Here is a 26,937-nt window from a genome sequence, read left to right as displayed (position 1 = left end):
CCAGCTGCCAAATGCACTGAGGCTAGGTAACACGGTCACCACCAATAAATCCATGATAATCGAAAACTTCAAGTGTTTCTCAACGGCTGGCCATGCCTTACTCCGGGCTACTCCAACCTCGGCCAACAGCTCCTCCCCCTTGCAGCTACTCGCCCAAGCATCCCCAGCTTCTCCTTTACCCAAATCCAGATAGATGTTCTGAAAGAGCTACAAAACATGGACCCATACAAATCAGCTGGGCTTGACAATCTGGACCCTCTATTTCTGAAACTATCCGCCGCCATTGTCGCAACCCCTAATAACAGCCTGTTCAACCTCTCTTTCATATCGTCTGAGATCCCCAAGGATTGGAAAGCTGCCACGGTCATCCCCCTCTTCAAAGGGGGAGACACCCTGGACCGAAACTGTTACAGACCTATATCCATTCTGCACTGCCTATCTAAGGTCTTCGAAAGCCAAGTCAACAAACAGATCACTGACCATCTCGAATCCCACTGTACCTTCTCCGCTGTGCAATCTGGTTTCCGAGCCGGGCATGGGTGCACCTCAGCCACGCTCAAGGTACTAAACGATATCATAACCGCCATCGATAAAAGACAGTACTTTGCAGCCGTTTTCATCGACCTGGCCAAAGCTTTCGACTCTGTCAATCATCATATTCTTATCGGCAGACTCAGTAGCCTCGGTTTTTCTAATGACTGCCTTGCCTGGTTCACCAACTACTTTGCAGACAGAGTTCAGTGTGTCAAATCGGAGAGCATGTTGTCCGGTCCTCTGGCAGTCTCTAAGGGGGTGCCACAGGGTTCAATTCTCGGGCCGACTCTTTTCTCTTTATATATCAATGATGTTGCTCTTGCTGCAGGCGATTCCTTGATCCACCTCTACGCAGACGACACCATTCTGTATACTTCTGGCCCTTCCTTGGACACTGTGCTATCTAACCTCCAAACGAGCTTCAATGCCATACAACACTCCTTCCGTGGCCTCCAACTGCTCTTAAACGCTAGTAAAACCAAATGCATGCTTTTCAACCGTTCGTTGCCTGCACCCGCAGGCCCGACTAGCATCACCACCCTGGATGGTTCCGACCTAGAGTACGTGAACATCTATAAGTACCTAGGTGTCTGGCTAGACTGTACTCTCCTTCCAGACTCATATAAAACATCTCCAATCTAAAATCAAATCTAGAGTCGGCTTTCTATTTCGCAACAAAGCCTCCTTTACTCACGCTGCCAAACTTATCCCAGTAAAACTGACTATCCTACAGATCCTCAACTTCGGCGACGTCATCTACAAAATATCTTCCAATACTCTACTCAGCAAACTGGATGCAGTTTATCCCAGTGCCATCCGTTTACTAAAGCACCTTATAGCACCCACCACTGCGACCTGTATGCTCTAGTCGGCTGGCCCTCGCTACATATTCGTCGCCAGACCCACTGGCTCCAGGTCATCTACAAGTCCATGCTAGGTAAAGCTCCGCCTTATCTCAGTTCACTGGTCACAATGGCAACACCCACCCGTAGCACGCCTTTCCTTTCAGTTCTCTGCTACCTGTGACTGGAACGAATTTCAAAAATCGCTGAAGTTGGAGATTTCATCTCCCTCACCAACTTTAAACATCTGCTATCTGAGCAGCTAACCGATCGCTGCAGCTGTACATAGTGCATCGGTAAATAGTCCACCCAATTGACCTACCTCATCCCCATACTGTTTTTATTTGCTTTTCTGCTCTTTTGCACGCCAGTATCTCTACCCGCACATGACCATCTGATCATTTATCACTCCAGTGTTAATCTGCTAAATTGTAATTATTCGCCTACCTCCTCATGCCTTTTGCACACAATGTATACAGGCTCTCTCTTTTTTTACTTCTACTGTGTTATTGACTTGTTTATTGTTTACTCCATGTGTAACTCTGTGTTGTTGTCTGTTCACACTGCTATGCGTTTATCTTGGCCAGGTCGCAGTTGTAAATGAGAACTTGTTCTCAACTAGCCTACCTGGTTAAATAAATGTGAAAAAAATTAAATCTTGCTTATTTGATATAATATATGTTTGCTATATCTGTCTCATTTCAACACCATTAATAACACTGAGTGTACCAAACATTAAGAACATCTTCCTAATATTGAGTTGCACCCCCTCTTTTGCCCTCAGAACAGCCTCATTTTGTCAGCGCATGGACTCTACAAGGTGCCAAACGTTCCACAGGGATGTTGGCCTATGTTGACTCCAATGCTTCCCACAATTGTGTCAAGGTGGCTGGATGTCCTTTGGGAGGTGGAGTTTTCTTAATACACATGGGAAATTGTTGAGCGTGAAAAACGTTGCAGTTCTTGGCACAAACCGCTGAACCTGGCACGTACTACAATACCGCATTCAAAGGCACTTAAATATTTTGTCTTGCCTATTCACCCTCTGAATGGCACACATACACATTCTATGTCTCAAGGCTTAAAAATACTTCAATAATGGATCATAGTTATCACCTGGTCAGTCTGTCATGGAAAGAGCAGGCGTTCTTAATGTTTTGTACACTCAGTGTATTACATCTATTCTATACTGAACAAAAAAATAAACGCAACATGTAAAGTGTTGGTCCCATGTTTCATAAACTGAAATAAAAGATCCCAGAAATGTTCCATATGCACAAAAAGCTTATTTCTCCCAAATTTTGTGCACAGACTTATGTATATCCCTGTTAGCAAGAATTTATCCTTTTCCAAGATAATCCATCCACCTGACAGGTGTGGCATATCAAGAAGCTGATTAAACAGTATGATCATTATACAGGTGCACCTTCTACTGGGGACAATGAAAGGCCACTCAAGACAATGGCACAGATGTTTTCAAGTTTTGGGGGAGCGTGCAATTGGCATGCTGTCTGCAGGAATGTCCACCAGAGCAGTTGCTAGAGAATTGAATGTTAATTTCTCTACCATAAGCCGCCTCCAACGTCGTTTTAGAGAATTTGGCAGTATGTCCAACCGGCCTCATAACCGCAGACCACATGTAATAATGTCAGCCCAGGACCTCCACATCTGGCTTCTTCGTCTACGGGATTGTCTGAAACCAGCCACCCAGACAGCTGATAAAACGGAGGAGTAAAGCTCTTTTGTGGGGAAAAACTAATTCTAATTGGCAGGTCCTGGCTACCATGGCTGCGCCCTTGCCCAGTTGTGAAATCCATAGATGAAGGCCTAATGAATTTATTTCAATTGACTGATTGTTCAGTATAGAGTAAATGGAGTTTACTGTGAAACTAAAACATTTTCCTCTCCTCAGTCAAGCTTCAACTCCAGGCGACCTCAGTGGGGGAGGTAGTGATCAAAGGGGTCTCAGCCAACCGTTATCTGGCCATGAATGGAGATGGAAGACTGTTTGGAACGGTGAGTGAGCCTCACCTTCCTTTTGAGCAGCACCGTTCACAAGGAAACTCCATTCCATTTGCTTTGATATTGTCACGATCAACAACTCATGCTTTACTATAACAAGGACATTATCATGCCTAAGCTAAAGGGTTTTAATTTAGTTATGCTGAAAGCAAATATTATGTTGTCATACTGTTACAGGTTTTGGTTTTTCCATTTGTGTTATGAGGTTGGACTTTTAGCACATTAGCACGTAGGATGCACCGATTGGTGTCACCTCACTATAGTCAGTATGTGTTTCACCTGTGCTGGCCGAGGTGCTATTTAACAGTGGCTGGCTCAGTGTTCCAGTTGTCTTGAGATGTGGAGGGTTAACACCTTTTAGTTTACGCTTGTGATTTGATTTCTAGACAAACAATTTATCTGATCTTCCCTGTTTTTGTTCTGCTCTACTTTTTGGTTTGCTTCCTGTCTTTAAGCTTGGTGTGTGTTTTATTGTTAGCCTGTTCTTGGGCAAATTTAGTGGGCACTCACTATTGGTTTTTAGGTTCCAGTTGTTGTTGCTAGTCAACTTTCAGTGGACACCCCCATGAGTGTCTTTTGTTTTAGTTTTTGTCAGTGACTCTTTGTCAGTTCTCTTTTCTGTTTGAGCAACAATTTTTGGTTTTCTTACTGGGGAACGTAACACAATTTGAACCCAGGACCTCTCGGACCCGAAGTGAGAATCATAGCCCTAGACAACCTGTGTCTGTGGGACGGCTGAGTAATTTAGAGATTCTGTCTTTTTGGCACACTTGTCTCCGGCGAAAAAAGGCAACATTGTTGCACCTCTTTTAGAATATCAGGGTTTATTCGCAATGTGCCAACTAAAAAGTGGTGGAAAAAGTACCCAATTGTCATACTTGAGTAAAAGTAAAGATACTTTTAGTTGAGGAATTTTCTATTAAAAAGGTAAAAGTTACCTAGTAAAATACCACTTGAGTAAAAGTCTAAAAGTATTTGGTTTAAAATATACTTAAGGATCAAAAGTAAATGCAATTGCTAAAATATACTTAAGTATCAAAAGTGTGATTATTTCAAATTCCTTATATTAAGCAAACCAGATGGCACCATTTTTGTTTTTTAATTTACGGATAGCCAGGGGCACACCAACACTTTCGTGTTTAGTGAGTCCGCCAGATCAGCAGCAGTCGGGATGACCAGGGATATTCTGTTGATAAGTGTGTGAATTGGACCATTTTCCTGTCCTGCTAAGCATTCAAAATATAACAAGTACTTTTGGGTGTCAGGGAAAATGTATGGTGTAAAAGTACAATATTTTCTCTAGGAATGTAGTGAAGTAAAAGTAGATGCCTATCGAGTGAACCCTGAAATGAGAGAAACTCCGCAGTGAGGTACAGTATATTCATGAGCAAGGCATTGCACAATATGGTAACAGTCCGTGGAGTTCGCCCTGTATATTAGTACCTATGGCGGATGGGTCCTGTGGTTTTGTTTTGATTTTCGGAAACTCCACGCCGTTACAAAGTTAGACTCGTACCCTTTGCTCAGGGTCGACGTGTGGACTGTGTTGACGCTGCTAAGTACGTTAGCAAGTTGGATCTCCTAAAGGAATATTGGCAGGCCCCCGCACCTTCAGGATATTGAGTCTATTCAGGTGTTTCGCAGCTGCCAACCTGAAAGTTATCCTGACAAAGAGCAAAATTGCCTGAGCAACAGTTAAATATCTCGGGAAGGTGGTGGGGCAAGGGAAAGCCCGACCGGTCCTGGTAAAAGTGGAGGCCATCAATAACTTCCCAGTGCCAGCTTCTTGCTAGGAACTGTACTGATTCTTGGGAATGGCTGGCTACGACCAGGCTTTTTGCAAGAACTTTGCCAAGGTTGTTGCGCCACTTACAAATTTGACCAGTCCGATAGTCGTTTTCTGTTGGAGCCCCGACTGTCAGGAGGCTTTTGAGAAGAAAAAGACCCTTTTGGTCTCTGCTCCGGTGCTATCTGCTTGCTCCGGATTTCCAGTGTCTGTCTGGTCTGTACACCGATGCCAGTGGTGTAGGTGCAGGGGCTGTGCTCTGAGAGAAAGACGATAACAATGTTGAGCAGCCTGTGGGGTACTTTTCAAAGAAATTGGCCTCATATCAAAAACACTACTAATGAGAAGGAGATGCTCGCTTTGGTACAGGCTCTTCAGCACTTTGAGATTTATGTATCGGTCTCTGCACCTCTGGTGTATACCAATTATAACCCTCTCCTTTTCCAGCAAAAATGATTTATGTTTGTGTAGAATAACAATCGACCAATCAATACAAAAACACAGAAATTGAAACAAACAATTCTGAAAATCAACCTGCAATAGAGCATGCTGGGAAATATGATGATGGGCATGGTTTTGAGTGTTTTACTCTCACACTTAATTCGGCTTATTAAGACCAAGACTGGAGTTCTTTAACACCGCTGAGTCAACGAGTGTTAATTTAACTCCTGAATCACTAGAAATGTTACACTGAAAAAAACTAGGTCAACTAGGACTGGCCAATTTGCTGTGTACAATACACTGTTGGTTCACTCAGACTCCCTTCTACTCAATAAAATCACAAATATTAATTTGAAAGACAGTTGATATCTTTGCCATGATTTCTATGTCAGTACGCTATGTAAAATGCATTTGGAAAGTATTCAGACCCCTTGACTTTCCCCACATTTTGTTACGTTACAGCGTTATCCTAAAATTGATTAAATCATTTCCCCCTTCATCAATCTACACACAATAATAAATTGATAAAGTAAAAACAGGTTTTTAGACATTTTTGCAAAGTTATAAACATGACTTTTTTGAATTATCACATTTACATATGTATTCAGACACTTTACTCAGTACTTTGTTGAAGCACCTTTAGCAGCGATTACAGCCTCGAGTCTTCTTGGGTATGACGCTACACGCTTGGCACACCTGTTTTTGGGGAGTTTCTCCCATTCTTCTCTCCAGATATTCTCAACTTCTGTGAGGTTGTATGGGGAGCGTCGCTTCACAGGTATTTTCAGGTCGATCCAGAGATGTTCGAGAATGGGCTCTTGCTGGGCCATTCAAGGACATTCAGAGACTTGTCCCAAAGATACTCCTGTATCGTCTTGGCTGTGTGCTTAGGGTCATTGTCCTGTTAGAAGGTGAACCTTCACCCCAGTTTAAGGTCCTGAGCACTCTGGAGCAGGTGTTCATTAATAAGAATCTCTCTGTACTTTGCTCCGTTAATTTTCCCCTCGATCCTAACTAGTCTCCCAGTCCCTGCCACTGAAAAACACCCCCACAGCATGATGCTGCCACCACCATGATTCATCGTAGGGATGGTGCCAGGTTTCCTCCAGACGTGACATGTGACACTTGGCATTCAGGCCAAACAGTTCAATCTTGGTTTCATCAGACTAGAGAATCTAGTTTCTCATGGTCTGAGAGTCCTTTTGGTAAACTCCAAGCGGGCTGTCATGTGCTTTTTACTGAGGAGTGGCTTCCGTCTGGCCACTCTACCATAAAGGCCTGATTGGTGGAGTGATGCAGAGATGGCCTTCTTCTGGAAGGTTCTCCCATCTCCACAGAGGAATTCTGGAACGCTGTCAGAGTGACCATCGGGTTCTTGGTCACCTCCCTGACCAAGGCACTTCTCCCCCGATTGCTTAGTTTGGCTGGGCGGCAAGCTCAATGCTGCAGACTTTTTTTGGTACCCTTCTCCAGATCTGTGCCTCGACACAATCCTATCTCCGAGCTCTACGGACAATTCCTTCGACATCATGGCTCGGTTTTTACTCTGACATGCACTGTCAAGTCTGCAACCTTATATGGACCAATCATGTCCAATCAATTGAATTTACCACCGGTGGATTCCAATCAAGTTGTAGGAACATCTCAAGGATGATCAATGGGAATAGGAGCTCAATTTCGATTCTCATAGTAAAGGGTCTTAATACTTAAAACAAAAGTTTTAGAACACCTCATTCAAGGGTTTTTCTTTATTTTTGACTATTTCCTACATTGTAGAATACTAGATATCAAAACTATGAAATAACACACATGGAATCATGTAGTAACCAAAAAAGTGTTAAAGCTGCTTTGATGACTGCTTTGTACATTTTTGGCATTCTCTCAACCAGCTTCCCCTGGAATGCTTTTCCAACGGTCTTGAAGGAGTTCCTACATGCTGAGCACTTGTTGGCTGCTTTTCCTTCACTCTGCGTTCGGACTCATCCCAAACCATCTCAATTTGGTTGAGGTCGGGGGATTGTGGAGGCCAGGTCATCTGATGCAGCACTCAATCACTCCCCTTCTTGGTAAAATAACCTTTACACAGCTTGAAGGTGTGTTGGGTCATTGTCCTGTTGAAAAACAAGTGTTTGTCCCACTAAACCCAAACCAGATAGGATGGTGTATCGCAGCAGAATGCTGTGGTAGCCATGCTGGTTAAGTGTGCCTTGATTTCTAAATAAAGCACCCCCCCCATATCATAACACCACCTCCTCCATGCTTTACGGTGGGAAATACACATGCAGAGATCATTCGTTCACCAACATCGCATCTCAAAGACATGGCGGTTGGAACCAAAAATATCCAATTTGGACTCCTGACCAAAGGACACATTTCCACCGGTCTGTTGTCCATTGCTCATATTTCTTGGACCAAGCAAGTCTCGTCTTCTTATTAGTATCCTTTAGTCATGGCTTCTTTGCAGCAATTCGACCATGAAGGCCGGATTCACACAGTCAACTCTGAACAGTTGATGTTGAGATGTCTGTTACTTGAACTCTGAAGCATTTATTTGGGCTGCAATTTCTGAGGCTGGTAACTCTAATGAACTTATCCTCTGCAGCAGAGGTAACTCTGGGTTTTCTATTCCTGTGCCGGTCCTCATGAGAGACAGTTTCATCATGATTTTTGCAACTGCACTTGAAGAAACTTTGAAAGTTATTTAAATTTGTCTGAAAGTAATGATGGACTGTCATTTCTCTTTGCTTATTTGAGCTGTTCTTGCAATAATATGGACTTGGTCTTTTACCAAATAGGGCTATTTTCTTGGTCTTTTACCTAAATAGGGCTATTTTCTGTATTCCACCCCTAGAACTGATAGGCTCAAATGCGTTAAGAAGGAAATAAATTCCACAAATTAACTTTTAAGAAGGCGCACCTGTTAATTGAAAAGCATTCCAGGTGACTACCTCATGAAGCTGGTTGAGAGAATGCCAAGAGTGTGCAAAGCTGTCATCAAAGCAATGGGTGGCTATTTGAAGAATATGTTTTGTTTAACATGATTTGAATGATTTGTAGGTTACTTTTTTGGTTACTACATGATTCCATATGTTATTTCATAGTTTTGATGTCTACACTATTATTCTACCATGTAGAAAATAGTACAAATAAAGAAAACCCATTGAATGAGTAGGTGTTTTTAAACTTTTGACTGGTAGTGTACGTAAATAAGGTATTTCTGTTTTTAATAAATTTGGAAAACAAAAAAAAAACACTTTGCTTTGTCATTATGGGGTATTGTGTGTAGATTGAGGAATTGTTATTTAATCCATTTTAGAATAAGGCTGTAACGTAACAAAATGTGGAAAAAGTGAATGGGGTCTGAATACTTTCCGAATGCACTGTATATAAAAAAGTATGTGGACACCCCTTCAAATTAGTGGATTTGGCTATTTTAACCATACCTGTTGCTGACAGGTGTTTAAAATGGAGCACACAGCCATGTAATCTTCATAGACAAACATTGGCTGTAGAATGGCCTAACTGAAGAGCTCAGTGACTTTCAAAGTAGCACTGTCATAGGATGCCACCTTTCCAACAAGTCAGTTTGTCAAATTTCTGCCCTGGTCAACTGTAAGTGCTGTTATTGTGAAGTGGAAATGTCTAGGAGCAACAATGGTTCAGCCATGAAGTGATAGGCCACACAAGCTCACAGAATGGGACCGCTGAGTGCTGAACTGCGTCCTCGGTTGCAACACTCACTACCGAGTTCCAAACTACCTCTGGAAGCAACGTCAGCACAACAACTGTTCGTCAGGAGCTTTAGGGAATGGGTTTCCATGGCCGAGCAGCCGCTTACAAGCCTAAGATCACCATGTTGGAGTGGTATAAAGCTCGCCACCATTGGACTCTGGAGCAGTGGAAACACGTCACTGGAGTGACGAATCACACTTCACCATCTGGCAGTCCGACGGACTAATCTGGGTTTTGCGAATGCCAGGAGAACGCTACCTGCCTGAACGCATAGTCCCAATTGTAAAGTTTGATGGAGGAGAAATATTGGTCTGGGTCTGTTTTTCATGGTTCAGGCTAGGCCCTTTTAGTTCCATTGAAGAGAAATCTTAACACTACATTATTGACACAATGACATTCTAGACGATTCTGTGCTTCCAACTTTGTAACAACAGTTTGGGGAAGGCTCTTTCCTGTCTCAGCATGACAATGCCCTCGTGCACAAAGCGAGGTCCATACAGAAATGGTTTGTCGGGATCGGTGTGGAAGAACTTGACTTGACTGCACAGAGCCCTGACATCAACCTCATAAAACACATTTGGGATGAATTGGAACGCCAACTGTGAGCCAGGCCTAATCTCCCAACATCACTAATCCTCTTGTGGCTGAATAGAAGCAAGTCTCAGCAGCAATGTTTCAACATTGAGTGGAAATCCTTCCCAGAGGAGTGTAGGCTGTTATAGCAGAAAAGGCGGGACCAACTCCATATTAATGGCCATTATTTTTTAATGAGATGTTCGAGCAGGTACCACATACTTTTGGTCATGTAGTGTACATGCACAAATATTACAATAATATAGGTACAGTTTCAAACATTCTCACACCTACCGTTTTAAATTTATCAGATTAGCTAAACTGCTGATGTTAAAATGTAAACACTAATACTCAGGCACTATTTAAAAGGGGGGTGGGAAACATCTTTCCTTCCAAATAATATTTATTGGTGTCTAAAGAATCATCAAATAACATTTAGTCTTCCCAAAATGTTTTTTAGGATGAAAAAAGGCCCTAGGTAAAACTCTGTTTTTCAAAGAACCCTCGTTCTCCAGAAAGTGTTCTTCAGATAAAAATGCTTTTGGTAGAAAAACTTTTGGAACCCTTTTTTTCCAAGTGTGTGTTAGCAGTGAACGGAGGTACTTCTGGACTACTGGAGAAGTGTGAGCAGTGATGACTGACTTACGTGGTTTTGTGGTTCAGAGGGCTCCTCTACAGTGGATTTAAACCCCAGGAAGTGTTTCCTGTCACTTCCTAATGAGTAACCAGGCTAGCCGCTGGGCACTCACTGGTAGACACATTACAGGCACTGCACCGTCACTGATGTGGTCAATCACTCAGAAGCTGCTCGCAGGGTGAGGGAAAGCTCAAGTTTAGTTGTAGCCTGCTGGAAGTAGGTCGCTATGTGTTTGGGATTGTATTATTTGTCCTTAGCTACACTCACCAGTCTTATGTACAGGGTCACAAGCTGCTGTATAAGCATTGTTCTTTTCACCTCAAATCTCTTCCCCCTAATAATAGATCTAATCCTGAGCAAAGTTTCCATGATATCACTGTCATATGTCACTCTTTGGATAGACTATATTCATACAATATATTTAGAAAATATTAGGTCATGGGGATTGATTTGAGTTAAACATAAATTAATACAGTTACTGTTTCCCTAACCTCTGAATTGAACTTCCTATTGGGTTCTCCCATGCCTGTTGTAAGTGCCAGGAAATGCTTCCTATGGTTAAGGCCATAACAGTTCTCCTTTATAGGTAACCATGGTTGAATGGAAAACAGGCCCCCTCTTGTTGGATAGGACATGGGCAGAGAATTCAGCTGGCAACATAGATTTGAGACATGTGATTGATGTCATCAGGTCTTCCACATTGTGGAAACAGTGTGAGTTTTCCCATTCATACTCATGTAATGAAAAAAACTATACAGGAAATATATTATTGAACACTGAATACAGATTTGTCCACTTGAAATGAAGTTACTTAAAAAATAAATTCACACCTCTTTGGCTTGGCAAAATGTCTGTTGAACTACTGAGTAATATCTTCATTAGTGTGTGACATTAAACAGCAGTTGACTGTTCTGGAGTCTCCACTGAAACAATGGGGGTATTGAGGTCTGAGGTGTTTTACAGAGTAAATCAAAATGTCAACATTACAAGCTTTTCCTCTTTCTCCACAGAGCATGTAAAAAGGAACTATATGAAATGCTGTCAACATTAAATGGCTTATTTTCATTCAATGTCATAAGGACCGAGACAGAGCTTTGATGAAACATTTTGTTAACATTACAACTATTAGTATTTCCACGTTCCCCCCCCCTGGTAGCTAGGACCTAGGCTAAGTTATGTACATGACATAAAATGAGTTATTGTTTAATACTATGAATAAACATAATTGCCCAAAGCTTGACACTGGTGGACATTCCTTATTGAACATGGCTTTTAATCCAGAAGTAGATTTCTTAATCTGGGTCTGGGAAACTGGCCCATTGTGTTTCATTGCATAAGACAAACACAGTGTTTCATTGACATTCATCATTGGTTCAGTATACAATATGAACCTGGATCAAGCGTATCCACGAATAACACAACTGGACCAAATGAACCTCTAGATATTAAATTAATGTTTTTCCTTCGTTCTCTCCCTCTTCAGAGACGGACAACAGATGAATGCTACTTCATGGAGAGGTTGGAGAGTAACAACTACAACACCTACCGCTCTCGGAAGTACCCTGACATGTATGTGGCGCTGAAAAGGACTGGCCAGCACAAGTCAGGATCCAAAACTGGACCGGGCCAAAAGGCCATTCTCTTTCTCCCCATGTCAGCCAGACGCTGAGCTGAGCTCACCTTGTTTTACTAATCTTAAAACTCAGCCTGGCTGCAGTGCAAACAAACAAACGAGATATGAAACAGACAGAGCTCACTCATCCTCAGTGACATCATCCCTGCAGTTGGGTTCTTCAATTGCAGGCATTTCAATCAATGGTGAATGTGCATAAAGTTGGCGGCCCCATGTATATATATATATTTTTTTTGCAGTCCCTCAGTGTGTACTTACAAACACCTAATATGCTAAGTTCGCCGTATTGTACTCTCCATTACTATTTATTTTTTTATATCGGCATTAGTACAGTATACACAATACCAATTCTAGCTCCAAGAAGGCTGCAATTTGGAAAAACTAAAAAGTAGATTGTATTGATTTATTGGTGCATTGAACCATGTCACGCACCGTAGTTTAAAAACTCTGGATAGTGCTCAAACAATGTCATATCTGAAGTCCTCCATCTTTATGCACCTTCGCCATTCAGCTATATAAATGTGAGTTTAACTAAGGCTGCTTCAAATATTGTATCATACTTTGATAATCTGCTTATTTTTCATCATTTAACAATTTTGAAATACATCATTTTAGACAAAAGTGAAATCCTACATAGTAGTTCTGGGCTTTAAAAAGTAAAGTTTTACTGCACGGCAGTTAAGGTTAGCTTTTATGCCCAGAACTTTACTTGATAAAACCTTCAAATAGAACATTGGGTTGGCAAAGCCAAATCAAGCACACCATTACACTAAACTCATTGCAAGACAAACAGTAGACCTAGTACATATTTTACCTCTCTATCTTAAAATATAAATTAGATGTTAGAACTTAGTGGCCCTGAGGTTCTTCCCAAACAGAGTTGCCAATTTCTTAAAATGGTATATTTTTTTATTTGATTTTTTACAGACAAGGAACATCTTGTGATTTGTGCAAAATGTCTTTTACAGTGATCATCATCGGTACCATTTGCTACACCCTCCTTCCCTAGTAACAGTTTATAAAAACATATTCCAGTCTGCCATAAATATACACTTCCAAGTATTATGGTAAAACACCATCCACACGCTAATATGACAAGCACTGACGTGCTAGTGCAATTAGCATCGTTGTGCTAGGCAAGGCCGGACCCTGTCCTCAGGCCTTGTGTTTTAGCACCTGCGGCAGCTCCCTGTGGTACAGCTGGTAGAACCTCCCTGAGTAGACAGCCGGCAGCTCCTCCATAGCCAGATCAATCTTGTCAAAGCCCTGGTTTAGGCCGTGAAGCAGGAGGCTGGCTAGGCGGCTAGTGATGGGTGTTGTGGCGCTTGTCTTGGCTAGCTCGGTTAGCTCCAGCCACTCGCAGCGCAGGCACTCCTGGGTGCAGAAGTTGATGTCATGAGTGAGAGGGCTGAGGCGGCAGATGATGTACATGTCGGACATCCCAAAAGCACCCGGGTGGTTGTGCTGCTGCCGGATGCTCAGAAGGGACTTGAACTCAGAGCGGACTCCAGTCTCCTCAAAGACCTCTCGGACCGCAGTGGTGCCTTGAAGAGAATGAAGGAAAGGGGGGAAAAAAGATGAGGATACATGGATTTAATGTTTGTACTGTTCTTTAAAAAAAATATCGTTGTCAAGAAAACTCCAGTACTGTATATCTATCTGACTGTATGATAATGCTCACAGAATAACTGACATTTCTGTATCAACATTTTTGTATGTTACGCATGCGAGTACAAAAATGGAACGTTAAGTCACAAATTAAATGGTTAAAAATAAAGGGAAATCAATTGGTATGTATTTTAGTCACATACGCTGCTTCAGAGGGTGGGTCTATGTTTCAAAGCTGCTTCAAAAAGTTAAACTAGTAAGTTTTATTTGAAGTCGTTGTTTTAAGTCAAATTGTTTAGATACTGTATATACTTGAGTGTAGCTCACGTGAAGGTCTGAGATGGCAGTTTCTCTGTGTATGGTATAACTTAATGTATTGTGTTCAGTCAGTTACAATACAGGATTATGAAGTTGTGGTTGCGTCACTCACCAACGTTTTCTCCTGGATCCGAGAGCCCTCCAGGGAACTTCCATGCATTTACTGTCTAAAATAAAATCACAACAATACATTTTGTATTAGGACTCAAATTTGGGCTGCATTCAAGTATTTTATTTTTGAAAGTGTACTTCAGCATTAATAAGTATTTTACAATTGTATGTGCATAGGGCCAAATCCAAACTTAAATCCACACTTTGGTAAAATGTATGCATTGATGTTATAAGTTAGGCACTCGGATCTTCCCTATGAGTTTAATATTCATTTTGATGTGATTGTATGTTATTCTTGAAAAAAAAAATGAAGCAATTAAGTTGCGTTTTCACCACTCTTTAAATATATTTAAAGACAGATCGCTGCTGGTTAAATTATGTAGTTGTTGGAATACATTTATTGTAGTTTTTGATTAATTTTTAATTCAAAATATACTTTTGCTATTGAAAAACAATTGTTTTATTTTTGGAGCTACTTGTTTTACAACAATGTAGGAAAATGTAAGAATAAACTTATCATTTAACAATATACACCATGTTTTGTGTGGTTTACCTAAATGTGCTCTGGCAATGTGGCTGTGATTCTATATAAGGTAATCTGATACAGTCTAGGCATTGAATTAATCTGGAGAGTGTGGTCACGAGCAGATAAGTTAAAAAAAAGAATAACAACAAATGGAACGAATAGCAAATAAGAACCATGACTAACTTGCACTCGTAATTCTTAAATCGCAAACAGTCAATGACTCCTATTGTTCTAAAAACATACATCAACCCATTACACATTACTTCATCAGATTTCAACACGACAAATTGTATCTTGTTTCAGTCACAAATCACCTAGCTACAAAGCAATTACCCAGCATCCCTTTCATTTGCTGTCTTGGCACAGGCGTCGGTGATAATGAACCAGAGGGGTTCACTTTCAGGAAACAACCCCAGAGCGGCTCTGGATGGGCTTAGCCTGCCAAACTTTGCTGATGGCCAAAGGCCAGACAGAGTGCAAGAGGCCCTCTTCCAGTAAATGACGAGGAGACAGGAGATAAAAAACACTCCTCTCACTTCCCAAACACTGACTGCTCGCTGCTGTTTCCTAAAAAAAAACTAAACACGCAAGACAATGTGCCATAAGCACCACTCTTTATATATTGTAGTGATTGGGAACACAGATAAATATTCAACCAACGAGTTGCCATTGAGTGATGTTTTGATACTTCCACACTGCAAATTGCTTTAGAAATACAGGGGAATTCTTTGCGACCACACTTTATTGTAATGTAGGAAATGTTGTGTGGCGTACTCGGCATGGGTTAAGAATGTTGAGGTTGCATAATGTTGTGAGGAGCTATGCTATGTGAGATGGTGCCGCAGCAGAAGTCAAGGTAAAGTCTGAGAGGGGCAGCAGACGCCAGGAAAACTGCCTAAATAAAGACATAACGAGAGCCATTCATAGCAGTGGGAAGGAAGGAAACAACTACTGCCATTCACCCCTGTGTCGATTGGGGATTATGAGAGTTAGATGAAGCACATTGAGCTCCAGAAGTTGGACTGTGACTGAAAAGTTTTATTTTTCCATAATATATCTTACAATGGTTTAGCTTTGCTTCCCTAGAAGAATGCAAGTCGATTTTTCTTCCGCAATGGTGAACTAAAACTTTTTTGTTGTTGCCTTATATGGACATTTTAAAAGCAACTGAAGGTAATAAATAATTTCTGGTAGAAAACGGATTATGAAACATTTCATCTAGAGTCCAAATTTACAACAAAGTGTAAATAGGATATTTTTGGTCATAAAGTCAGTCTCGTCAGTCTTCGCGAGATAATTCGAGAAAAATGGGATACCGTAACAGTTTTCCTTGGGTTGGGATTATTTAAACCTGCCCAAAGTAATAATCAATTTGGAGCGCAGCTGCACACGACGCAATCATAATGTCCACGGTCAATTTGGTTTGACATTCAATATCCCTATGGGGGCTAGTTAGGGACCATCAAGTAAATTACACAATGTACATGGGAAAATATTTTCAAATGTCAATAGCTCTAAATTTCAATGACATAAAAACATCAAACGCACTATAAATTGTAGAAATTCACATACAAATACTGAAAGCACATAATGAGACAAGTAAAAGGTGTGCAACATGAAAATATTGTCCCATTTACAAAGTGTAATTTATTGATGGTCCCTAACTAGCCCCAGAGATAGGCTATCCAAAGTCAAACCAACAAAAGACCTGGTTAGACTGTTTCAAGTTATCTAGAAGGGTGAGTGACTAACAGTGTACTGTTTTGGCTGAGAGAATGTGGCAAGCGTTTGTGCATATGTGAACATACACACAAGAGACACCCACATTAAACCACACACCCAAGACAACTCGTTTGGCTTCAGCCACGGCCGCTGCATTTCATCAGAGAAAGCTAAGTAAAAACGAGGCCAATCGGGAAGTTCAGTCCCCCTTTGATAAAATACAGAGAAGCAGTACAATACCTTGTTTTTGTCTTGAACGACGAGAACCTTTCCATTTGACTCATCAACGACTGCACCTTTATAGACAAAATCAAATAAGTTACTAGCCAAGAAAATACAGACATAACAGCATGATAATGAAAGTGTTATTAAGCTAATTATTTAATCATTGCTGGTATGTAAGCCAAAGAACTTTGAAGACAGCTTCCAAAAAAACTGACTAGAAACCAGTTGGCATTGAGTTGGGCGGTAATTATTGGGTTTGAGAGAACATGAAAGGTTTCATTAAACTGACCCATGTGGAGTGAGCAGTGAGTGGCCTGGGGCCGGGCTTTAGCCATGCTGCCAGAGAGGCCACCACCACAACTCAAAAAACAATCGGAGACTTGAGAGAAATGTTGACTGTATTCTATGAGGCTACATTTTTAGCAATTTAGACAACAAAAAACCTTCAATGATCATGAAATGATTGCGCTTGCTGTGAATGTGTTATGCTGTACCAACTCTCGCTCTAATTTGTCAAGGAGGACAATCCATTCCCCTATAGTGAGGTAGCACACCGATAATTCTGGACCATCATAAACCACCATGGCTTGCGATTACAGACTAAAAGGTCTCTTGTAAAAATAGATTTTCCTGATTAAATAAAAGGCGAGATACAGTTTGTGTGACAAAGTTTTCCAAACATCTACTCTGAATTAAGATTCAAAGATGTCTGCAGAAAGAATGGGGTATCAGCTATGACATGACACCTTGAGTTTAAAAAAATATATATTTTGGTTAATGAATTACAGTAAGTGAAGTGAATTAACACCCAGTAACAGAATGCAAGAGAATGACATCATGGGTCTCTGATGTGTACTATACAGAAATGCATAATTATAAATGTCATTCTCTTCATGGTGATTTATCCTAAATAACCTGTCAACTGCGTTCATTTTCAACAAACTTAACATGTGTAAATATTTGTATGAACATAACAAGATTCAACACCTGAGACATAAAATGAACCAGTTCCACAGACATGTGACTAACATAAATGGAATAATGTGTCCCTGAACAAAGAGGGGATCAAAATCAAAAGTTACAGTTAGTATCTGGTGTGGCCACCAGCTGCATTAAGTACAGCAGTGCATCTCCTCCTCATGGACTGCACCAGATTTGCCAGTTCTTGCTGTGAGATGTTACCCCACTCTTCCACCAAGGTACCTGCAAGTTCCCAGACATTTCTAGGGGGAATGGCCCGAGCCCCCACTCTCCGATCCAACAGGTCCCAGATGTGCTCAATGGGATTGAGATCCGGGCTCTTCGCTGGCCATGGCAGAACACTGACATTCCTGTCTTGCATGAAATCTTGCACAGAACGAGCAGTATGGCTGGTGGCATTATCATGCTGGAGGGTCATGTCAGGATGAGCCTGCAGGAAGGCTACCACATGAGGGAGGAGGATGTCTTCCCTGTAACGCACAGCATTGAGATTGCCTGCAATGATAACAAGCTCAGCCCGATGATGCTGTGACACACCGCCCCAGACCATGACGGATCCTCCACCTCCAAATCGATCTCGCTCCAGAGTACAGGCCTCGGTGTAACGCTCATTACTGCCACAATAAACACAAATCCGACCATCGTCCCTGGTGAGACAAAACTGTGAATCGTCAGTGAGGAGCACTTTTTGCCAGTCCTGTCTGGGCCAGCGACGGTGGGTTTGTGCCCATAGGCGACATTGTTGCCGGTGATGTCTGGTGAGGACCTGCATTACAACAGGCCTACAAGGCCTCAGTCCAGCCTCTCTCAGCCTATTGCGGACAGTCTGAGCACTGATGGAGGGATTGTGCGTTCCTGGTGTAACTTGGGCAGTTGTTGTTGCCATCCTGTACCTGTCCCGCAGGTGTCATGTTCGGATGTACTGATCCTGTGCAGGTGTTGTTATATGTGGTCTGCCACTGCAAGGATGATCAGCTGTCCGTCCAGTCTCCCTGTAGCGCTGTCTTAGGCGTCTCACAGTACAGACATTGGTGTTTTTCAGTCAGTAGAAAGACCTCTTTAGTGTCCTAAGTTTTCATAACTGTGACCTTAATTGCGTAAGCTGTTAGTGTCTTAAGAACAGAGAGTAGCAGCAGTGTAAAAGTGTGTGTGTGTGTGTGTGTGGGGGGGGGGGGGGGGGTTATGCAAATATGGAGGTCCTCGATGGCAGGTAGTTTGGCCCCAGTGATGTACTGGGCCATTCTCACTACCCTCTGTAGTGCCTTGTGGTCGGAGGCCGAGCAGTTGCCATACCAGGCAGTGATGCAACCAGTCAGGATGCTCTCGATGGTGCAGCTGAAGTAGAGTAGAGTTCACAGTAGAGTTCAATACAGTACACTACAGTAAGTTATACTGTACTGACCCTATATTTTCTGTATTGTACTGTGCTGTCCTAAGTTATGAAATAGACATCTAAGATTGGTTCAGATTTAGACTGACCAATTTGCAATGGTCTGAGGGGACTGGTTACAGTAAATGGAAAGAGGGGACTCATGGGTAGGTGTCAGTAAGAGTCAGGAGAGGTGACATAAACTGGAGAGAGAGGCAGAGAGAGAGGGAGGGGTTTTCAGACTGTTTTCACACTCTTGCTTTGACCACCAGACGACAGAAAGAAAACCGTTATGAGCTGAACATAACAGTATGCCAGTATGGAAGGGAGGACAGTCACAACAGGGGACCAAACTACTATGATTTCCCATTGTAGCCAATTCAGTTGCAGTCATATTGTCACAGATTTTTTGGTAACTCTGTTGCCAATTATTTTATAAAGACTTCCTCATATGCACTCTCCTGTTCTATTGGTTTTAAACTTTAATTAATTGTCTAGCAGCCAAAGGCACTATCTTAGTTATATTAGCAACCCATGATAGTTGTTGCATAGATCTCCCCCTTTCTACATTTCTAACTGATATTTCCATCTCTGTCCATGAATCTGCTCGCATGTGCAGTGTGCATTTTAGAACGGTGTTTCCTGCTAATTGCATTTTTGAACACTTGTGCATAGACCTGCGCCGTATCCCTGGAGACTTTCATTCCTGTCCTGCAGCTCAGTTCAGAAGGACAACGGTGTATTTGATGTGTCTGGGTGGTTTAATACATTATCCACAGCATAATTATTAACTTGAACATGCTTGAAGAGATGTTCAATGTCTGATTTGTTATTGGTTACCCATCTAACATGTTACCCTTCTTTATGAGGCTTTAGAAAAGCTCCCTGGTCTTTGAATCTGTGCTTGAAATTCAATACTTGACCGAAGGACCTTACAGATGGAAAGGGGACAGAAGAAGGGTGTCATTCCAAAATCATGCCAACCCCTATTATTTCACACAGAGTCCATGTAACTTATGTGATTTGTTAAGCCACATTCTACTCCTGAACTAATTTAGGCTTGCCTAAACAAAGGGTCTGAATACTTATGCAAGGACTATATTTTAGTTATTCATTTTTTAATTTATCTTTAAAATATATATATCTTAAACATGTATCCCACTTTGACATTGAGTATTTTGTTTAGATTGTTGCCAAAATTACAATTAAATCCATTTTAATCCCACTTTGTAACACAACATTTTAAGAAATCCAAGGGGTCTGAATGCTATTGCAAGGCACTGTATGTGGGTTTTTGGTAAGAGAATGACAATAGGCAATAATTCTTAAATGTACAGAAGGCAAATAATTTCTGCCAAAAAAAAATATAAAATGTTGATATTAGATGGCAGGGGTCTTTACTTTGCTGTATTTCTAACACGTTTGAAGACTGTTGCTGCTAGATGTTGTCTAAGAACCCCTTTCCATCTCTTTGACCAGCAATCAAAGCCTTTGCTTGTATGTGTGCCTCACTTTCTCAAAAATATTAGCTTTCAATTTGACACCAAATTTGATGTTCTCCTACGAACTTCACAGTGCTTAATGGGGCCTTTTACAAGGAATTAACAAGTACAGTCTATAGTGAAACTGAAAGGGTGACTAAGCAATAGTTGTGGAATGTTTGCCATCCCATTCGGCCTAGTGGGAGCAGTCTTTTTTTGACAAATAAATCACTTTTTTCCCCAACAGGTTGTGACTAAGACGGCCAACTATTTGCTTCTGTTGACAGCTCCGGGGGGGGGGGAATGGGCCCTTATTTTTCCGTCTGGCGTCTCACCAGGACACCATCCAGTCCTTGAATGAATTTCCCAGATGTGTGGCGAGGGATGGGTTGTCTATAATCCTCAACTTGGCATTCCGTGTGGAAATTGATGTCATCCCCAGCCAACCACATCACAGGAGATTTCCCGGGTACCAGACTGAAAAGCCATCATTAGGTTAGCCTGTGGAGAGGAAAAGTTTCCTGGGCCCGTTCGTTAACTCGGGAATGAGGCAGCAGACCAAGTAATCAACAGAGGGGAATTGTGGGTCATGTAAAATTATTGGCTGCTGCAGTTGACAGCTTGGATATTGATATACTCTATGGGTGAGACTGTTCTTCCGAAAGGGTAGGTTGGTGTGGAGTCACTGCACACGCGGGGTGCGTGTGCTACGCCTACGATGAACAAGTGGTCTGACATACAGTTCCGACCAATTATATGGGCATCCGTGTACCTTTATTGAATAATTCCCCCATTTCTTCTCAAAAAAAAAGAGAAAAAAAAGCTTTTGGTCACTGCTGTGTTATTGGATTTTTCAACACTGAAGAACCAATTTTATTTTGGTAAACTTAAGTTCACAATTTGAATTGAGAAAATAAAGACAAATGGCATGGACAAAATTATAGATACCCCCAGAGCAAGCACTTGGTTACACAGCTTTTGGCCAAGATAGCTGCAGACTAATGCTTCATGTAGCCATCAATGAGCTTGCTGCACCTTTCTACTGGAAGTTTGTCCCACTTTTCATCAGCAAACTGCTTTAATTCTTCAATGTTTGTCAGGTGTCCTCCAACTGCTGTTCTCAGCTCTCACCATAGGTTATTGATGTGATTCAGATGTGGTCACTCCAGAACAGTCCAGTATTTATTGTTGAATCTTTCCTGAGTGGTTTTTGATGTGGGTTTGAGGTCGTTGTCCTGCTGGATGACCCACAGCCTTCAAATGAAACCGTTTTTGGACACTGGGTTGAACATTGGACTCCAAAACACCAGAAAATCTGCTGATATCATGATGCCTTTCCACTTATACACAGGCAGTTAGGAAAACTAAGGCTAGCTTTTTCAAACAGAAATTTGCATCCTGTAGCACAAACTTAAAACAGTTCTGGGACACTGTAAAGTCCATGGAGAACAAGAGCACCTCCTCCCTATAATTGAGAATTTCAATAAGCATTTTTCTACGGCTGGCCATGCTTTCCACCTGGCTACCTCTGCCCCGGTCAACAGCCCTGCACCTCCCACAGCAACTCGCCCAAGCCTCCCCATTTCTCCTTCACACAAATCCAGATAGCTGATGTTCTGAAAGAACTGCAAAACCTGGACCCCAACAAATCAGCCTGGCTATACAATCTGGACCCTCTCTAAAATTATCTGCCAAAATTGTTGCAACCCCTATTACTAGCCTGTTCAACCTCTCTTTAGTATCGCCTGAGATTCCCAAAGATTGGAAAGCTGCTGCAGTCATCCCCCTCTTCAAAGGGGGAGACACTCTAGACCCAAACTGCTACAGACCTATATCTATTCTACCCTGCCGTTCTAAGGTCTTCGAAAGCCAAGTTAACAAACAGATTACCGACCATTTTGAATCCCACCGTACCTTCTCCGCTATGCAATCTGGTTTCAGAGCTGGTCATGGGTGCACCTCAGCCATGCCCAAGGTCCTAAATGATATCATAACCGCCATCGATAAGAGACAATACCGTACAACGGTATTCATCGACCTGGCAAAGGCTTTCGACGCTGTCAATCACCACACTCTTATCGGCAGACTCAACAGCATTGGTTTCTCAAGTGACTGCCTCGCCTGGTTCACCAACTACTTCTCTGATAGAGTTCAGTGTGTCAAATCGGGGGGCTTTTGTCTGGACCTCTGGCAGTCTCCTTTGGGGTGCCACAGGGTTCAATTCTCGGGCCGACTCTCTTCTCTGTGTACATCAATGATGTCACACTTGCTGCTGGTGATTCGCTGATCCACCTTTACACAGACAACACCATTCTGTATACTTCTGGCCCTTCTTTGGACACTATGTTAAAGAACCTCCAGAAGAGCTTCAATGCTATACAACTCTCCTTCCTTGGCCTCCAACTGCTCTTAAATGCAAGTAAAACTAAATACATGCTCTTCAACCGGTCGCTGCCCGCCTGTCCAGCATCACAACTCTGGACAGTTCTGACTTAGAATATGTGGACAACTACAAATACCTAGGTGTCTGGTTAGACTGTAAACTCTCCTTCCAGACTCACATTAAGCATCTCTAATCCAAAATTAAATGTAGAATCGGCTTCCTATTTTGCAACAAAGCATCATTCACTCATGCTGCCAAACATACCCTCGTAAAACTGACCATCCTACCGATCCTCGATTTCGGGGATGTAATTTACAAAATAACCTCCAACACTCTACTCAACAAACTGGATGCAGACTATCACAGTGCCATCCGTTTTGTCACCAAAGCCCCATATACTACCCACCACTGCGACCTGTACGCTCTCGTTGGATGGCCCTTGCGTCATACTCATCGCCAAACCCACTGGCTCCAGGTTATCTACAAGTCTTTGCTAGGTAAAGCCCTGCCTTATCTCAGCTCACTGGTCACCATTGCAGCACCCACCCATAGCACACGCTCCAGCAGGAATTTTTCACTGGTCACCTCCAAAGCCAATTCCTCCTTTGGCCACCTTTCCTTCCAGTTCTCTGCTGCCAATTACTGGAACAAACTGCATTTTTTATTTATTTTTTAAATCACTGAAGCTGGAGACTCATATCTCCCTCACTAACTTTAAGCACCAGCTGCCAGAGCAGCTCACAGATCACTGCACATAGCCCATCTGTAAATAGCCCATCCAACTACCTCATCCCCATACTGTATTTATTTATCTTGCTCCTTTGCGCCCTAGTATCTCTACTTGCACATTCATCTTTTGCACATCTATCACTCCAGTGTTTAATTGCTATATTGTAATTACTCCCTTACCTCCCTTATCTTACCTCATTTGCACACACTGTATATATACTTTTTCTACTGCATGTTTGTTTATTCCATGTGTAACTCTGTGTTGTTGTATGTGTTGAACTGCTTTGCTTTGTCTTGGCCAGGTCGCAGTTGTAAATGAGAACTTGTTCTCAACTAGCCTACCTGGTTAAATAAAAGGTGAAATAAATAAATAAAATGTTCAAGGCCCCCAGTACCAGAGCTCTAAACCACTAGGCTGCCTGCCGCCCCAGAGCAGATGGTGGAGGGCACCCCTCAAACATTGAAGATTTAGAGCAGTTTGGTGCTGAAGAGTGGGCCAAATTGCCAGTAGAAAGGTACATGAATTCATGTTTGCCCCATGAAATGAGTCTCAATAACTCAATGCATGCACACACTCCTATTGAATATGCATTCACCTGTATTGTGGATAGGCCTAGGCTACATCTTGATTTACCCAGTTTATCAAGAGATTTACCATTCAAGTAAATTACCAGTAGTCTGTTACGTAGTTAGATTGTTTCTACCAAAGTCAAATTGATTGTATGACTGTATAATTGATTTACTAATGCATACATGGCTGTCTCAGAAAATGTTTGATGCAAAACAATTCAAATGTAAGGATATTAAACTCAAAAGATTCCCAACGATTGACAAGGGCCGTAGCACTGCATCAAGTGCCATTGTGACTTTGGCTAATATGCCTTTTCTTTCGCCGTGGTATCGTTTTAGTATAGAGTATCGTGATGGTATCGCGTATTGTGATAGTAAACCTGTATTCGGTATTGAAGTCCATTTTCTGGTATCATGAGAACACTAACACACAACAGGTGGATTTTCTCACAGTTCAATTGCTGTTTACATGAGGTAATGATGGAAACATCAAAGTACTTAAGTAAAAATACTTGAAAGTACTAAAGTTGTTTTTTGGGGGTTATTTGCACTTTACTATTTATATTTTTGACAACTGACTTCACTACATTCCTAAAGAAAATAATGTACTTTTTACTCCATACATTTTCCCTGACACCCAAAAGTATTCATTGCATTTTTAATGCTTAGCAGGACAGGAAAATGGTCAAATTCATACACTTAATCAAGAGAACATCCCTGGTCATCCCTACTGCCTCTGAACTGGCGGACTCACTAAAACACATGCTTCGTTTGTAAATTATATCTGAGTGTTGGAGTGTGCCCCTGGTCGATCCACAAGAAAATGGTGCCGTCTGGTTTGCTTAATATAAGGAATTTGAAATGATTTATGCTTGTACTTTGATCAAGTATATTTTAGCAATTACATGTACTTTTGATACTTAAGTATATTTAAAACCAAATACTTTTAGACTTTTACTCAAGTAGCATTTTACTGGGTGACTTTCATTTGAGTCATTTTCTATTAAAAGGTATCTTTACTTTTATTCAAGTAAGACAATTGGGTACTCCCCCCCCCATCCCACTGGGAACCATGTGTGTTGTGTTGGTACAAATACTCTTTAGCAGTCCAAAGACTCTTCAATTTGTGGATGAAATAAATGGTGGGTTATTCAATGTCACTGTTGGAAACATGCCATCAGACCATGTGGACCAGGTTTTTTGCCATCCTCCTTCCACAGACATGTTCTGACATGCTTGCATCCACTTTTGGGGAGGAATAAAGTCAACAGCATGCCACCTGGTGGTTGACTGGTGGTGATTTAACAAACTCTAACATCAAAAATGTTCTCTATCACAGACATTGTTTGCAAGTCAAACACAAACTAGATTTGTAGTTCATCCAGTGACAAGTGGAAATAACTGATGGTTTGCCTTACCTGTATTTTTTACACAAGTAAGGCATGAGTGTGTGTGCAGAAGGCTTCAAGAAACCTGAAGCAGACTTGACCCAGAGGTCTGAACCTAACACCTGATCCTGAGCAGTATGAATCTGTGATATAGATCAGGGCAGTAGACCTGGGGTACCTGCCACTCCAATCTGATGAGTAGCAAACCCAGGCAGCCTGCTCTGCCCATCTCCCAGCCACAGAGCCAGAATGGCTTGGTCCTGTTTGGCATGATGGTAGGTGAAGCCATGAGCAGAAGCTGCTGCGGCACAGCGGCTCAAAGAGATGGGCACATGAAGCCAGACAGCCACCCGGCCCTCTGTCCTCCACTGAGCCAAAGAGTCTGAAAAGCAAACAAAACATCACAGTCAGAGGGTGTCAATGAGCATGTCTGTCTAGATTCATCATTCAATGTCCGTGTAGATTTATCAAAGTCTAATATTAATTAGAATGAATCTGAATCTAATATATATTCAGAATTATTTGTATTCGTTTTTAACAAGTGCCATTGAGTCATTGATTGTTTCCCTACTGCTGGTACTGTGCATCATCACTTATTAACCAGGATATCTGTCTGCCCTCTTTGGCCCTCAAACTAGCTGGGATATAAGGCAATATGCATTGCTTCATGCATTTTCAAGGTTCTTGCATGTCTGCTTCTTTTCTGTCCAAGTCAAGAAGGTGCCTGCATGCAACATCATACAGTCGTGTCCATCTATCTATCTATACTAACCTCGCAGTAGACTACTAAATACTTCTTCGCTGATATCCGACGGGAAATCACTGTCACCGAGGTTCACTGTCACTCCGCCGAATCTGTCCACTTTCCCAGTCAAAACATGGACATTTGTCCCATGCTCATTCTGTAGTTGTAACAGGCTTGCCGAGCATGTGAATGCTCGAACAGCCCTCATTGACCCTGTATGTGCGTATGCGAGGCGCGTTTGATTTGAAAGCGCGTTTCTTACAAGAGGTAATAGTTTGCGAGTAAGCGTTGCCATGTTACCAAAACCTTTAAATATATTTAGATGAAAACGCGTCCGTGACATATGAATTTACTCGCCGGTTACATAAAAGTCAACACTCTGAAGTTGCATAAACACCGTAATACACTTGTACTTCGATTTTATTTGGACATATTTGCTACATGCTGTGTTATTGTAAGTTGCTAACAACTAAAAGCATACCATACAAAGCTATATAATAATATAGCTATATATAATTTTCTAAATATATATTTCAATACATCGTCCGTTTTTGCGCAAAATTGTAAACAGAGTGGCAAAG

At 41.8% G+C, this 26,937-nt stretch overlaps 2 protein-coding genes across 3 annotated transcripts in view; one reads left to right on the top strand and one right to left on the bottom strand.

Moving 5' to 3' along the window:
• Positions 1-14,766, top strand: part of fgf2 (fibroblast growth factor 2) — an 18,710-nt gene extending 3,944 nt beyond the window's left edge. The window contains exons 2-3 of the mRNA XM_064973950.1: positions 3,289-3,392; positions 12,051-14,766. Coding sequence (XP_064830022.1) covers positions 3,289-3,392; positions 12,051-12,236 — 290 coding nt within the window. The 3' untranslated portion in view covers positions 12,237-14,766. The remainder of the gene's footprint in view (positions 1-3,288; positions 3,393-12,050) is intronic.
• On the bottom strand, positions 13,356-26,937 carry nudt6 (nudix (nucleoside diphosphate linked moiety X)-type motif 6). Of its 2 annotated transcripts, none has more exons than XM_064973947.1 (5): positions 26,384-26,937; positions 25,781-25,993; positions 16,726-16,781; positions 14,239-14,293; positions 13,356-13,744 (listed from the first exon to the last, which is right to left on the bottom strand). In XM_064973947.1, exons 1-5 carry the CDS (start codon positions 26,697-26,699, stop codon positions 13,356-13,358), a joined length of 1,029 nt encoding a protein of 342 aa, XP_064830019.1. In that variant the 5' UTR covers positions 26,700-26,937. The 2 variants fall into 2 exon arrangements, with proteins under 2 accessions (XP_064830019.1, XP_064830020.1); XM_064973948.1 differs by having other exon boundaries at positions 25,790-25,993.

The sequence above is a fragment of the Oncorhynchus masou genome, chromosome 9 (genome assembly GCF_036934945.1).
Source record: "Oncorhynchus masou masou isolate Uvic2021 chromosome 9, UVic_Omas_1.1, whole genome shotgun sequence".
Lineage (NCBI taxonomy): Eukaryota > Metazoa > Chordata > Actinopteri > Salmoniformes > Salmonidae > Oncorhynchus > Oncorhynchus masou.
Note: the sequence above shows the minus strand (reverse complement) of the source record. Positions and strands in the feature narration are given on the sequence as shown.